The sequence below is a fragment of the Rhinatrema bivittatum genome, chromosome 18 (genome assembly GCF_901001135.1).
Source record: "Rhinatrema bivittatum chromosome 18, aRhiBiv1.1, whole genome shotgun sequence".
In the NCBI taxonomy this organism is placed as follows: Eukaryota; Metazoa; Chordata; class Amphibia; order Gymnophiona; family Rhinatrematidae; genus Rhinatrema; species Rhinatrema bivittatum.
In genome coordinates, this window is record NC_042632.1 from 34,365,434 (window position 1) to 34,382,023 (window position 16,590).

General features: G+C 47.3%; 1 protein-coding gene across 2 annotated transcripts in view; it reads right to left on the reverse strand.

The window, feature by feature from the left end:
* Window positions 1-16,344, reverse strand: part of TBC1D9B (TBC1 domain family member 9B) — a 56,479-nt gene extending 40,135 nt beyond the window's left edge. For both annotated transcript variants that reach the window (XM_029583250.1, XM_029583249.1), the window contains exons 1-5: window positions 16,113-16,344; window positions 10,821-10,931; window positions 8,319-8,437; window positions 7,657-7,885; window positions 4,368-4,626 (exon numbers count right to left, since the gene is read on the reverse strand). In XM_029583250.1, coding sequence (XP_029439110.1) covers window positions 4,368-4,626; window positions 7,657-7,885; window positions 8,319-8,437; window positions 10,821-10,931; window positions 16,113-16,230 — 836 coding nt within the window. In that variant the 5' untranslated portion in view covers window positions 16,231-16,344. The remainder of the gene's footprint in view (window positions 1-4,367; window positions 4,627-7,656; window positions 7,886-8,318; window positions 8,438-10,820; window positions 10,932-16,112) is intronic.
* Between the last annotated feature and the right edge of the window lie 246 nt (window positions 16,345-16,590).

Genomic DNA, 16,590 nt, shown 5'->3' on the forward strand with positions numbered 1-16,590 from the left:
ACCCTGCTGTCTATGGAGAACCCCGTTTACAGGTAAGCAAACTTGCTATCTACTTTGACAAGCAGGTATGAATTAGTCACAAAGCCTGGTGAGTCCCAAGATGAGGGTTGTACAGCGGAGCAATACCAACAGACAAATTGGCCCCACCAGCTGGACAGTGGATTACTGGGTGAACAGACTGCACTGAACTGCTTGTCCATCCTCAGGACATGCTGTCCAGACAGTAGTAGGATGAGTGTGAACAGATGATCAATTAGCAGCTTTGCAAATGTCTTCAATGAACATGGTCCTTAAATGAGCCACTGAAGTTACCATGGCTGGCATCTGATGAACTTTGACGAAGTCTGAAATATTTAAGGCAACGAGCACTTAATAGTGCACTATATGGTCTGCTAGTCAATTTGACAGAGTTCCTTTATCAACTGTCCTTCACAATCCCACGAAGGAAGACATACAGAACACCCTCACTCAATGGAACTCCATCCTGACTCAAATAAAAATACTCCTATCACAAATATCACTCACCCTTAACCACTCCAAAACAGAAATCCTACACATCTCTAACAAACCTCCTACATGGAATATCCAAGATCTCACTTCCTCCCAAAGCCAAAGCCAATTTGTCACAACCGCAAGAGACCTAGGCATCACACTAGACTCCGAGCTCAACCTGCAAACCTTCATAAACACAATAATAAAGGAGGGCTATTTCAAACTACAAGTCCTCAAAAAAATCAAACCCCTACTACACACACAAGACTACCGGTCAATACTCCAGGCCCTCATCCGATCTAAACTTGACTATTGTAACTCCATTCTCCTCGGACTCCCTGCCTCCACCCTCAAGTCACTCCAGCTACTTCAAAATGCGACAGCCAGATCCCTCACAAACAGCAAGTGTTCCACTCACATCACCCCCATACTGAAAGACCTCCACTGGCTCCCCATAACCCACAGAATTCAATATAAAACCCTCACTCTCATGCACAAATCCCTCAACACCGAAAAGACTGACTGGTTAGAGAACACCCTTCATCCATACAACTCTCAAAGAAACCTGCGTTCTAAAAACAGTGGACTCCTAACCGTCCCTTCAATCAAACAGGCACACCTCACCTCTACGCGAGAACGCGCAATTTCCATAGCAGGCCCCACACTGTGGAACAAACTACCAGCAACACTCAGAATGGAGCCCTCTTCACAGAACTTCAAGAAAGCCTTAAAAACCTGGCTCTTCTGCAAAGCGTATCCTGACAACAATTAACCCACACTACCGAGCTCCTACCCCAAGCAACCAGCCCTCTAACCCACCAAGAGAACCCCTGAACACCACCAACAAAGGTTCCCTCAATCTTGAAAACGTCAGCTATTACAACGATAATGCCAAGAAACTAAATAGCGTTTGTCAGTCAATGTTTTGTTAAAATGTTATAACTGTGAAACTTACATTTAAGTGAAAAGTTTAACAATGTTACAATTGCTACAATGTAAAGACAATATGACCGCTGTCACATTACATCACTCATGTAAAGCGATGTGATACCCATGTTTGAATGTCGGTATATACAAACAAACAAATAAATAAATATTGGGATTAAAGGACACAAACAACTGAGATGCTCGATGATGAGGGTGAGTTCTCTTTGAACACTATGCGAGGGCTCTCTTACAGATCAAGGAATGAAGAGCCTGTCCCCCTTTGTGTACATGTCTTTAGGAATCCACAGAGTTTGAGTCAATTTCTCGCGCTGAGAAGCCAACGATGCCTCACTCCTGGACAAAGAGTGGCTCCACTGCTCAACCTTGTGCCAGGGCTTCAGGCTCTTATCTGCCAGCGCCTTCCTTAGGGCCTGTATCTTGCAGGCACAGTACTGGTGTGCCCTAGGAGACATCGGACCACAGCTACAGGAGTTGAAGTAGTCATGGGCCGGGCCCAAGCATTAATAGCAGGCAGTGTGTGTATCCGTGACGGACATCTGGCATCTACAAATAAACTAATGACCACAGTCCTCTTGGTCTTTGGTTTTTTCATACTTTTTAATGATCGTTTTTTGTAGAACTGAAAAGGTAAGCTGAGGAGCAAACGCAGTGCATTGCTCTGTTGTGTCAGGAGCTGTAGATACCTATGCTAATGGCCAAGCCTTCTTCAGCCAGTGTTTCTGAAGTTCCTGTTCATTTCCCAGATCAGTCCAGACTCCTGGATTTTTGCCTCCCTTCCAGCAGATGGAGACAATGTTTCGCTGACACCGGCATATAACCTGGGGTGCCACCTGCAGTCCCTCAGTATTGATCGGTACCCAAGCCAATATTCATGTCATAACAATCCTAATGAAATAGAAAACAAACCTCTCACAAGGAGCAGGAGAAAAGGCGGAAGCCCGCCCTGGAAAAAATCTTTTCTTTGCAACTCCAAACCAGGAGAACAAACCTGAAATCCTGAGCAGCTCTTCAGCCTATATACAATAGAAATACGAGCAGACTCTCCCCCTCAAGCAAGGTGGGCCTCTGGCCTGATCCGTGGTATTCATCTATTGCAGTAATTGCTTTACCTGGACCTTTTGTCTAATCTAATATTCTTACATCCATTGTAGCTGTGGCTTGGCAGTATTAATATTACTCTTTATGTGTAGCATGAAGGGGGGGGGAACCATGCATTGTGTATAATATTATGTACAATATGCTGCGGGATAAGATGTATAGTGCTGTTACGTTGCTGTTTCTTGATGATATTGTTATTGTTTATGATTGGGGAGCAGGGTGCCATCTTCAGAGGCGCTCCTGCACCTGCCTTCTGCTTGGTTTGCCACTGCCGGCTCTGATTCGCTCTCTCCAGACAGACAGGCAGCGGGAGCAAAGCCCGGAGTGGGAAAGCCTCGCACGCGCATCGCTGTGTGAGCGGCAGGCACTGCCAAACGCCATCCGACTGCAGAAAAAAAAACACACCGCCTGGTGCCGACAAAGAAGGCCTGACCACGTGGCCAACAAGCCCCGCCATCCGAGAACTCCTGTCCCAGCAGCAGTCGAGCACTTAGGCTCCACCCACTGCCTCCCCGGCTGCCATAACACTGCCGGCTTCCTTCAGCTCTTCTTTTATTTATTTTTTTTAAACTTTAATAAAACTCACCCAAGAAGGAAAACAAACAAGGGGTACTTCCCTGTGTGGCAGAAGAGCTGCGGGACTCCAAAGGTTCTCCTGCAGGGGAGGGAACTGGCTCCACCAGCGGCAAAAAGACACCCCCCTGCTCATCCACCTCAGAACCAGGAGGGACAGCCCCACCAGGGCCTAGCAACATCCTGGGAGCAATTCCTCAAAGAAGCTCCTTAACCCCTTTTTTTTTTTTGGACTGCAGGGATTGCACCTCTACCATCTACTGGAGACAGAGAAATACTGAGGGACTGCAGGTGGCCCACTAGGATACATGCCAGTGTCAGTGAAACTTTCTCTGTCTCCATCTGCTGGAAGGGAGGCAAAAATCCAGGAGTCCGGACTGATCCGGGTTTGAACAGGAACATCAGAAACACTGGCTGAGGAAGGCTTGGCCATTAGCAAAGATATATATATACAGCCCCTCCCCTTCTGACACAACGGAGCAATGCACTACATCATTCGCTAGCTATGGAGAAATATCTCAGCAAAGGAGGCGGCTTTTGGAAAAAGAAAGATTTCTTAAACCTACTGGACACATGCATTCATCTTGCCCTTAATGATGTCCATGTGGATGGCTCATTTTGTTAGATATGTCCTGGACCTATCGGTCATGTCTACTGATATTTTAGTGACTGCCAATGGTAAATATTTCACGACAAGGGGAAGGGGAGGGGGTAACTGGAGTTTATTTTGGGGATTACAATGTTAAAACTCATTCATGTTCCTGTCTGTGTGTTGGTGTGATACAAGGAAGTGCCCTGCTTGCTTTCTTCCTTCCTTCAATAAACACATTTAACATAAAAAAGGGGGATAATGAGAAACGAGGACAGAGTACGGAAAAACAGAAGAGAGAAGGAGTTTATATTTAATGCAGAGATTATGAAATCAGCAGAAACAGATTTGTGGACCAACACAGTAATTCTTGCCACTGCATTCAGAAAGGACTGCGAATGGGCAGTGGAGGAGGTCAGAAAAGGTCAAAGAAGAGAAAGGAAAGAGGTGGATCTTGGCTACATTAGGGAGATAAAACTAAAAATATTTGGTAAAGGGAAAAGATACTTCGTGCAGGGCAGTGAAGGAGCCACTCAACAGTGGTGCCAAGCTTTATGACAGAGAAGGGAGAGGGAATACAATATACCAGAAAAACAAGTCAGCCCCATTGACCTTCCTGGTGGCTGCAGTCTTGAAAAGCAGTGCAATCCCAGGAAAACATACCCACCTCTTGAGGGCAGAGATGTTCTTGTGAGGCCGGCTGGACTTGGGGAGGGACTTGTCTTCAAGGAAGCCCTCGTTGTCCAGTAGTTGCCTCATAGCGATGTTTGCCAGTTGCTCCATCAACTTGAAGGTCTCGTTGATGCTCAGGAACATGGAGAAGTAGAGCTCGCTGTCCCGGGTGCTCACCTTGATGCATTCTGGGAACAGCAAGGTAGCGTTCTTCTCCAGCTGGGTCACATCCAGCCACTGCACGATCAGGGTCACTGCAAGGGAATTACCGAAGAAAACTCCATCACAAAGAAAGTCGGTGGGATATCAAGAGCCTGGAGAGAGGAGACACTGTGCTGCTCTGCAGATTCAAGAGAATAAGCAAGGGGCGGGGGGAGAACGAGGGGGTGTCCCAATATCCTGTGCAAGCACATATGGGGGTCGTACACTGGAGGACTCCCTGGATCTCCAAGTAGGGCTTTGAACTGGGGACACAGCAAACTTCTGCATAGGTGGAAAACAAAGCAAAACCCCCAAGATGTTTCATGCATATCAGTAATGCCAGACGGGGTTGTTTTCCGGATTGTTTTAGACACCTGATACTGCCAGATAATGTGCTGCCTTGATCTGACTTTAGTTATATGATATAGTTAAAGCTCTAACAGGTCTTTTTCAGGCCTCCCTTGTGTCATCGTTACCGTTCATGAAACGTTCTCTTTTTGTAAGCTCAAAATGCTATAAAAGCATTTGTTTTACTGTAAAATAGTATCAATAATATCAAGCTTTTTTTTTTTTTGTTAGTCTTGTGTAATTTTCTGGCAAGAATGCACCTTCTAGATGCATCTCCCTTTTACCCATTTGCCACTCGGGGCTCAATCTACACCAGAATTCTTCGCCCCCTTCTGCAAAATGTAGATGGAAACCAGGACTAAGGAAGATTTCTGCCAAAACACGATAACTTGAGGCACAAGCATGAGAGACTCCATCAGCAGGTCACAAGTTAGGAGGATCTGACTGGGAATTGCTTGCCAAGAGAGGTTTGTGCAGACGATGTACGCAAAAATCACGCGTTATACCAGGAAAAGAAAGGCAAGAGCAAAAACAGCTTCGGACAAGACGGTCATGACCTGGAAAAGATGCGGAACAAATGCAGAAGGATCACCGGCTCCTTTCATTACTTCCCCGGCGGGATAACAAAACACAGTGAATGGAGGTGCTCTAAACCTCAGTTAAGAATGAAAGGCATAGGAGCGGCCTGGTGGCTCAGTGACGGGGGCTGCACAGCCCCCCCCAGGCTGAGGACGCAGCAGAGGCAATGTTCAACGACCCAGGGTGGGAGGGGAAAGAGGGAGCCCCCAGTCATCGGGCCTCAAGGACACCCAGTGGCCGGATTTTAGGGCCAATGATTTCAGGGTTCCAGAAGCATCCCGGGTCCTCGGTCCCCGGCGAGGACTGTCACTCTGAAGACGGGGCTAAATGAGGTGGAAGAATGTAGAAAACAGGGGAAAGAATCCCCCCAGGTAGCTGTGAATGAACTCAGTCTCCGTTTTGGAAGCTGAAAGGAGCCGCCTCTCATGGGGGGGAAAGGGACGAGCGTCCCACCTATTCCTTAGAAGCAGCATCAATTGGCTGGTGCAAGGGTATATGGAGGGTCCCGGGGGGGAGGGGGGAGTCACGGCTCTTGGTCAGAGGATTGTTCCCACAATGCCAGATACCTGGGAGAGAGGTTAGAGATGAGGACTAGCTGTGAGTGAGCTGCAAGCCTGAAAGGAGGAACAAGAGGGAAAAAAAAGCTGCGAAGCTCCTTTGCACAGCGTTTCTGGACCTTCCAAAGCTGGGGAACACCAGCATTCCAGGAAGATACAGTTTATGATCACCATCCCTCAGACGATGAGTCACACTGAAAAAATAAGACCTTGAGCCTCTGTGTTCCACTGTTCACATTCAAATACTCGGCCGGCACTGCTTAGGAATCCTATTTTTAATGTGCACAGGTAAAGAAGACTGGTACGTTCTTCCCTGACAATGGCTGCCTTTCAGTCTGATGATGTCAGCTCCTGACAGACTCACCCTGACCTCTACATTTCACTGCATGGACTCTCACTGCCAGTAAAGCACTTTAACTGGGTGCACAGATCCCAGGAGAGCTGGGATGTGTCTGGATATTTCCCCTCTGAAGAAATGGTGACTGCACCTAAAAGTTACTGGTACAACTGCACCTTGAGTCTTGCATTCAGTTCTGGTCACCCCATCTCCAAAAAAAAGATATAGTAGAACCAGAAGCGTACAGAGAGAGGCAATAAAAATAACAAAGGGGATAGAACAGCTTCCTTAAAAAGAAGCAAAGCTAAACGGATTAGGGCTCCAACATGGAGAAGAGACAACTGAGAGGGGATATGTTAAGGTTTATCAAATCGCTGGTGGGGTGGAACAGATAAACAGGGAACGGTCATTTACTCTTTCAGATAGTACAAACACTAGAGGACCCTCCATGAAGCCTACTGGCAGCAGATTTAAAACAAGCTAGAGAAAGGATTTTTTCATTCAATGCACAATTAAGCTATGGAATCTGTTGTCGAAAGATGTGGCTAAAGCATCAAGCATAGCTGGTTTTAAAAAGGTTTGGACAAGTTCCTGGAAGGAAAAATACATAAACAGGTATTAACCAGGAAGACTTAGGTAATGCCAATGCTTATCCGTGGGAGTGGGGCTTTACTCTTTGGGATCTGCCGGGAACTTCCTAGGGATCGGGATTGGCAGCAGTCAGAGACAGGATATTGGGCTCGATAGATCTTGGTCTGACCCAGCCTGGCACTTTTTATGTTTATCTCTCCTATCGTCTTGCTTCCTTCCCCCACTCCTAAATCAGGCTTCAAGCACAAGCCCAGGATATGTGGCAGATGATAAAAAGCAGGACTCTCAGCCTTTAAGGATACACTAGCGTGGCTCGGCCCAGTGGCAGTGAGACGACCTACATTTGATCCCAGGACCCCTGCTTCGGCTCCCGAGCCAGCCAAGACCGGGAATGCTTTGCAAGCAGCATTCACAGCCTCCAGGTGGAAGGGAAGCGCCAATCGCTGTAAAACGGCAACCCATAAATGGCCAGAGGGCGCAGGAGCCGTGGTCTGTGGCTTCTGGCAGAGGACTGTTACTGTGATGGCTGGGCTATGTTTTAAGAGAGGTTGAAAAACTGTCAGGCCAAAAGCAAAATCAAAGCATTTTACCATCCATGCAGCTCGTAAAGGCACGACGTGCAAAGGGGATTGTTGAAATGAGCTGTGAAGTGCGGCCGGCTGCCCCCTTACCTTCTTTTCCCAGCAGGAAGGAGTAGAAGCAGAGATGATTGACAGTGAGGTAAAGCCAGCCCTGCCGGGGGACCCGCCCCTTCCAGTAGCTGCAGGAATAGTAGTTCACCAGTTTCTCCACCTCGGGCATCCCAAACTGTTTGCGCATCTTCAGCTCGGCCTCCTTGAACTTGCCCGGGTCCTCCTCATCCCTGGGCTGCAGGTTCTTGTTCTCTTCCGCTATGATCCCCTGCGAAGAAGAAAAGAATCTGGAGGGGGAAGCTGCAGCGGTGCTCTGAGCACTGCATCCCATGGGGAAGGAACCGTGGCAGGTTCTGCCACGGAGCAGCAAAGGGGAACAGCAGCTTGGAAAGTATCTAAAAATTATTTCAACTCACGCTAAGACAAAGTCACATTATTCTTTTCAAGATCCACCCCCCCCCATCTCAGATAGTCTAGGAAAATGTTGCTAACTGCTGGAACACTGTAAAGACGTTTAAATAAAGTGAGGTAGGGCAGCAGTGCCCCGCTCACTACAGTATGAGACACATAGAAAGTGGCTTGGGTCTAAGAGTGCGGCCCAGCCTTTCAGGAGAGCGGATGAGGCCTGGACCTTACGCAAGGCCTTGCTGCCGGGTTCCTGGGCCCCCCCCCCACCCTGCCCGGGAGAGCTCCCCCCTTACGTGTATCTTGCCCTTGACGAAGGTCGTAATGTCCTCCTCATTGTCAAAGATGGAGAGGGTCTGCAGCAGGTTGTTCTCCAGCCACTCCCAATGACCGGTGATCTCTTTTCGTGAGGAGCCTAGAAGAGGAGAACGGGCATCAGAGGCGGCAGGGAGGAGAGGCAAACCTTCTCCAGCCTGTCACCTGACTGCAGCGCAAGCTACACCCAAACACCCACTCAATACATATCTGTCCGTACCAAAAAGCCATCAGCACTTCTCAAAACAAGGGGTTTCCCCCCCAAGCCACTGCCATTCCTTTCTCAACCACCAATATCACCCGGGACAACGGTAACCGGAAGGCGCCGTCAGTGGTGTCCATATGGGACTGAAAACATCCTAAGCGACATAAGTTTGTTTCATCACACAGGGACCGAGTGACGAAAATAAACTGAGTAGGTACAAGCCACAAAGGAGGCAAAGAACCACAACCGAAACAGCTCCGATCACAATAGTTTAGCCAGCGCATTGACACCTGGGTCTGGGTCCGTTTCAATGATGCATGGAATTTCTAGTGCTCCTGTGCAGGCGTTGTGTTTATTGGCGTAAAAAATCCTTGCTTAAAAGGGCTTCCAAAGTTTGCCAAAAGCCCGCAAATTAAGTCTACCCCCGAAAAAGAAAAAAAAAAGTTACAGAAAGAGAAACTGCCAGACGGTTCTGCTCTGGCAAAGCAGACAAGCAGCTCTGTGGTCTCTCAGAAACCCACAGCACCACCAGACTCAAGAGGCGAGACGCGAGCACGCAAGAGCGAGGTGCACACCAGTTACTGAGATCCAAGAAAGCAAAGGGAAGTTTAAAGTCACCCCGGCCTTTTCTAAGTCTCTGGTTCGCACGGCCAAACATTTTTCTAATGACGTCACTCGGACTTGCAGATAAGTCCTCTGTGATCCAGGCTTCAGCTGCCCACTGTAAACAACTTGCAAAAACAAAGCACACACACACACTGCTGATTACAAACTACTCAGCTTGGGTTTCTTATTTTTGTTTGCACCAAAATATGGCTTTGAATAAGCTCAATTTTCTGATGCAAGCAGCCAGCTCTCTCCCCTGCATCCTTAGGCACAGCTGCCCGGGGCCCACCTGCTCCGATTCTGGCCTCTCTGCATCGCTTCCTTCTGTCTCGTCAACACTTTCTTAATTATGCATAAACGGGACTCCTGTTTGACTGTTCTTATGGGTAAATACAGATGGAACTGAACGTTCAATGTCTTCTGTATTTATTTTTATACTGGCCGGGGGAGAGGAATTCAGAAATATGAATGAAAGCAAGACACCTGCTAAAGGGAAAGCAGCAGGTCTACAAGCTGAAAACAGAAACAAGTCAATAAACAACTAATTTAAAACTCTGTCAAAGAAAAAGCACCATTCTCCCACTTTAAGAGCCAGTAAAAGCCTAAAACCGAATGCCCAGCCTGAAAGCATTGCTCAGAGGAAGGTTAAAAGGTAGCCAGAGGAACGCACTGGGAGGTGACGGGATCCGACTATAGGTCAGACAAGTGACAGAACTGGAACCAGCTGTTCAGCGCTCGCACCATCTCTCTCAACCGTGAAACCCCGAGGGTGCATCAATCAGTGAAAAGAAAACCACAAGAAGCAAAAAGAAAGAGCTCAACCACTGCTAATCCAGAGATTTAGACGGATGAGCTGCATACTGAGGGGTGGATTTTCAGAGCCCTGCTCACCTAAATCCGGGCAGATTTAGGCAAGCAGGGCCCTGCGCGCCGGTGCGCCTATGTTCAATAGGCCTACCGGCGTGCGCAGACCCCGGGACTCGCGTAAGTCCCTGGGTTTTCCGAGGGGGGCGTGTCGGGGGCGTGTCGGGGGCATGCCCGAGCCACGCGGCGTTTTGGGGGCGGGGCCCGGGGGCGTGGTTACGGCCCGGGGCGGTCCGGGGGCACGGCTGCACCCTCTGGACCCGCCCCCAGGTTGCATCCCGGCGCGCTAGCGGCCCGCTGGCGCGCGGGGATTTACGCCTCCCTCTGGGAGGCGTAAATCCCCCGACAAAGGTAAGGAGGGGGTTTAGACAGGGCCGGGCGGGTGGGTTAGGTAGAGGAAGGGAGGGGAAGGTGAGGGGAGGGCGTTAGAGGATTCCCTCCGAGGCCGCTCCGATTTCAGAGCGGCCTCGGAGGGAAAGGGGGTAGGCTGCGCGGCTCGGCGCGCGCCGGCTATACAGAATCGATAGCCTTGCGCGCGCCGCTCCAGGATTTTAGCGGCTACGCGCGTATCTACTAAAATCCCGCGTACTTTTGCTTGCGCCTGATGCGCCAGCAAAAGTACGCCTATTCGCGCGGTCTGAAAATCTACCCCTAAGGTTCTGGGTTATGGGCTGCAAGATAGAAACTAACAAATACTCCTCTCCACATAGTGCCAGCCGACTAATGGGTTCTGCCAGCACGGAAGAGCAGCCCGTGCAGAAGGAACAGGGCACCCTGTGCAAGACAAACCGTGGCCCGCTGTACTTACCACATGCTACTGTCCAATAGACCTGAGAGTCCTGGGTTTGATGCAGGATTCGGTAAGGGGCAACGCGGGCACTAGAGTCCAGGACCACATCCAGGGTTCCTACCAGAAGACCTTAAATGGAACCAAGGGAGAGAAAAGCGAAGAACTGACACCTCAGACTCTGACGTGCACAATTATTCCGCTGCACTCCTGAATATCTCCCCAGCCCACCAATGAACTTATTCTACGGCAGTGAAAGTTTGGGTCCGCAGCAAGGCATGGCAGGGTACGTGTTCTTGGTGGGTTCTCTCTCTCTGGCCACCACATCCCTACCATCGCCTAATGTTGTCAAATTATGCAGCGATTGTGAATTTCTCTGCGTAGACGTCTGGGCTGAAATGGAAGACCTAAGAAGATGGGCGAGTTAGTAAATGACGACACAGACTTAACTGGCATCTCAGAGACATGGTGGAAGGAGGAGAGCCAATGGGACAGTGCTATACCGGGGTACAAAATATATCGCAATAATAGGGAGCAGCAACTTGGTGCAGAGTGGCGCTTAATTTCCGGGATGGCACAGTCCAGCAGGATAAGGATCCTCAAGAGACTAAATGCAGACTAGAATCTTTATGGGTAGAAATCCCATGCATGCTGGGGAAGGGCATAGCGATAGAAATATACTACCATCCACCTGGCCAAAATGAGAAGACGGACAATGAAATGCTAAGAGAAACTGGGGAAGCTAACCAAACTGGTAGTGCAATAATAATGGAAGATTTCAATTACCCCAATATCGACTGGGTAAATGTAACATCAGGCTATGCTAGAGAGATAAAGTTCTTGGATGGAATAAACGACAGCTTTATGGAGTAATTGTTTCAGGAACCGACAAGATAAGGATCTATTTTAGATCTAATTCTTAGTGGAGGGCAGGATTTGGTGAGAGAAGTAACGGTGGTGGGGTTGCTTGGCAATAGTGATCATAAAATGATTAAGTTTAGATTAATGACTGGAAGGGGGGACAATAAATAAATCCATAATTCTAGCACTAATCTTTCAAAAGAGAAACTTTGATAAAATGAGAAAAATAGAAAAAACTGAAAGCTGTACTACAAAGGTTAAGAGTGTACAACAGGTATGGATATGGTTATAAACTACCATCTTAGAAGTATAGTCCAGATGTATTCCATGTATTAAGAAAGGTGGAAGGAAGGGCAAACAATTCTTGGCATGGTTAAAAGATGAGGTGAAAGAGGCTATTTACTCAAAAGAATTTCCTTGAAATATTGAAAGAAGGATCCATTTGGAGAATAAGCATTGGCAAGTTAAACGTAAAACATTGATAAGACAGGCTAAAAAAGAGAATTTGAAAAGAAGTTGGCCATAGAGGCAAAAACTCATAACAAAACCTTTTAAAAATATATCCGAAGCAGGAAGCCTGCGAGGAAGTCAGTTGGACCGTTAGATGATCGAGGGGTTAAAGAGGCACTTAGGGAAGGATAAGGCCATCAAGGAAAAACTAAACAAATTCTTTGCTTCTGTGTTTACTGAAGAGGATGTTGGGGAGATACCCGTTCCAGAGATGGTTTTCAAGGGTGATGATTCAGATGAACTGACCCAAATCACGAAGAACCTGGAAGATGTAATAGGCCAGACTGACAAACTGAAGAGTAACAAATCACATGGACCAGAAGGTATAAACCCCAGGATTCTGAAAGAACTCAAGAAATGAACTTCCAGACCTATTACAAGTAATTTGAAGCTTATAATTAAAATCATCCGTTGTACCTGAAGACTGGAAGGTGGTCAATATAACCCCGATATTTAAAAAGGGCTCCAGAGGTGATCCGGGAAACTATAGACCGGTGAGCCTGACTTCAGTGCAGGGAAAAATAGTGGAAACTGTTATAAAGAATAAAATCACAGAGCATATATTGTTTAATGGGACATAGCCAGCATGGGTTTACCCTAGGGATGTCTTGCCTCACAAATCTGCTACATTTTTTTTTTTTTTGAAGGGGTGAACAAACATGTGGATAAAGGTGAACTGGTAGATGTGGTATATTTGGATTTTCAGAAGACATTTGACAAAGGCCCTCATGTTGAGGCTTCTAAGAAAACTAAAAAGTCATGGGATAGGATGTGGTGTCCTTTTGTGGACTGCAAACCAGTTAAAAGACAGCAATCAGAGCGAAGGATTAAATGGTCTGTTTTCATAGTGGAAAAAGGTAAACAGTGGAGTGCCTCAGTGATCTGTACTTGGACAGATGCTTTTTAATATATTTATAAATGAACTAGAAAGGGGTACGATGAGTGAGGTGATCAAATTTGCGGATGCCACAAAATTATTCAGCATACTAATTCACAGGTGGATTGTGATAAATTGCAGGAGGACCTTGCAAGATTGGGCTTCCAAATATCAGATGAAATATAATGTGGACAAGTGCAAGGTAATGTGTATAGGAAAAAATAATCCTTGCTATAGTTACAAAATGTTTGGTTCCATATTAGGTGCTACCAACCAGGAAAAGGTTCTGGGCATCATAGTTTATATTATATTGAAATCGTCAGCTCTGTGTGCTCTGGCAATCAGAAAAGCAAACAGAATGTTAGGAATTATTAAGAAGAGAATGGCAAATAAAACGATGGATGTCATAATGCCTCTGTATTGATCCATAGCGAGACCGCACCTTGAATACTGTGTACAATTCTGGGCACCGCATCTCAAAAAAGATATAATTGCACTGGAGAAAGTGCAGAGAAGGGCAACCAAAATAATAAGTGGCATGGAACGGCTGCCCTATGAGGAAAGGCTAAAGAGGTTAGGGCTGTTCAGTTTGGAGAAGAGACAGATGAGGGGGGATATGATAGAGATCTACAAAATCAAAAAAGGACTTAAACAGGTAAATGTGAAATGGTTATTTACTCTTTTGGATAATACAAGGATTAGGGGACACTTCATGAAGCTAGCAAGTAGCAAATTTAAAACAAATCGGAGAAAATTATTTTTCACTCAACACACAAACAAACTTTGGAATTCATTGCCAGAGGATATAGTTAAGGCAGCTAGTGTAGCTGGGTTTAAAAAATATTTGGCTAAGTTCCTGGAGGAGAAGTCCATAAACTGCTAGTAATTAATAGGAAATAGCCACTGCTTGTTGCCAGCATTAGTAGCATGGGATCTAATTAATGTTTGGGGACTTGCCAGGTACTTATGACTAGGATCGGCCGCTGCTGGACACATGATACTGGGCTTGATGGATCTTTGGTCTGACCTAGTATGGCATATCTTATGTTCTTATATCTTCTCTACTGACAGAGGATATGGTATTGGACATGTCCTAGAATGAACATTGTCTAATAACATACTGCTAAGGACAATGGGCACATGCTTGGCTTTGCCGTCCTAAGCATTAAAAACTCTTCCCTAATCATGACAAAGATATCTCTCCTTGCCCTTATCAACATTAATAAGTCACAACTCCTGGTGGCAGAGTAGGAATCTGAGACTAGGGATCAAGTTCTGTACACAGCTCATGGGAGTGAGGGAGATCCAGGCACCGCTCACCAGCTGTACTTAAAAGCCAAACACAGGTGCATTTACACTAGGCCCTAGGGAGATCAGCAGACTGGGTCCTCTATCCACAGGATTGCCACTGCATGGTGGTGAGCATATACACAAAGTGAGAGGGCTGGCAATCCAAAATAACAGTCTTTTACATCTCAACTCTGTGGGATGGAAGTGGAGTGTAGCCTAGTGGTTAAAGCAGTGGGCTGTGAAGTCAAGGTTCAAATCACACTACCGCTCCTTGTTATGGTTATTATTAGATTTATTTATAACTCGCCTATGCAAGGCCCTAGGCGGTTTACCACAGAGACATACACAAAATCATCATAAAAACAAATCAACAGGGTAAGAAATAAAATAGGACTGTCAAATATATAAATCTATAACTAAAACAGAGGTGATTAAAACACAAGATCTTAATCAAATCAATTATCTAATCAGTCAATTCAGTTAGTTATACAGTAAATGTCTTCAAACAGCAGCCTTTAAAAGCTTAAAACTCTTTACACATTTCATTGATCTGACGGCAAATTATTCCATATTTCAGGGGCTATTGAAAATGCATGCTGACGATGAGCTTCATGGATAGATGGAATTTTTAGTAGGGCCATTTGTGTGGATCGTAAAGCTCTTCTTGGATTATATGGCTTGATCAACATATTAGTCCAAGGAAACAATGGTTGAGCGAGCAATTTGTGTACAAAACAGATTTAAATCTGATTCTCCACTGGATCGGTAACCATTGGAGACCAGACAGTACAGCCGTGATATGTTCTCGGATTGACAGGCCTGAAATCAGGCAAGCAGCATTCTGCAAAAGCTGCAATGATTTAAGGATGGTCTTAGGCAATCCTAGATAAAGCACATTGCAATAGTCTAAAATAGGAATTAACATCACCTGAACAAATGGGCGAAAATCATAGGCTGTTTGAAAAGACATAATTTATAAAAACCTGACCTGATCACAGCCTTATCCTTGTGACCTTGGGCAAGTCACTTTACCCTCTATTGCCTCAGGTACAAACATAGGGATTCATTTACTAAGCATTTTTCCAATAGACACAGAATGGGAGAAAGGCCTTAGTAAATCAGGCCCTTGGACTGTGAGCCCTCTGGGGATAGGGAAATACCTACTGTACCTGAATGTAATCTGCTCTGAAGTGCTGAAAGGTGAAATAAAATTATATATATATGTATACTCTCACTGATATATCCCCAAATTCCCAGAATACTAAAACAATATTTCTCCATCTCCTGATCCACAATTATCGCCCCTGAATATTCTCATCTATATCGTCAATAACCCCAGAACCACCCTCCTCTTTCCCCCAAAGACCTCTAGAATAACTGCCTCTGTACTCACGATGGCTGCTTTTAAAGTGCTTTAATCTGCTGCTGTTATAAAGGCAGAACCCAAGCTTGAAATTAAACAATAATTAAATAGTCTCTCCCTTTTATGTACCAGGCTAGCTGACTTCTCCTGGATGCCATTTATATTCTCAGTGTCCCCTCTGTATTCCGCGGACCCCTCCCCTGCTCTCCCGGGAATCTCCCCAGCACCTCTGTCCAAGGTACCCCCAAGAGCTCTCCCTCCCCTCCACCCCAGTAATCCGACCTGCTCTCCCCAGGAGCTCTTCCTCTCTGCCTCCGGAGAGCCCTCCCCGGATCTCGCCACCTCCGTTCTCATTAACCCCTTCCCCCCTCTCTCCCCCGGACCTCCGCCTCTCTCCCGGGCCCGCTCTCACCGCTCAGGCCGCCCCCCTTGCCGTGGCCCCTGCGGCGCTGCAGCAGGAAGAAGGGGTTGGCGCGCTCCGTCACCCAGAGCGCGTTGGCCAGCAGCACCTCCTCCGGGCTCAGCCACATCTCCGGCGCCCGGGAGCTCCTGAGGGGCGGCCGCCGGCGGGGGTTGCAGCTGCAGCAGCGCCGCCCGCGCTCTCACGCCACGGCCAGGCTGCAGGGCCGCGAAGAGGGGGGGGGGGAGGGGAAGCGCCGCCCGAGGAGGGGGGAAGCGGAGGCGAGCGGCGCCCTCTGCCGGCCGCGCCAAGCCGCGACGCGACTCTCCGGAGCCGCGCCCGCTGCTGCTTCTGCTGCTGTTTCGCCTGCAGGTCGCCTCCAACCAGGGCGGTTTAGCCACGGACAGGAGCAGCGAGGGCTTGTACGAGTCCGAGTGGATAACTGGGGAGAGGAGAAATGGAGGGGGCCAGGGGGTACTCGACCAAGGGC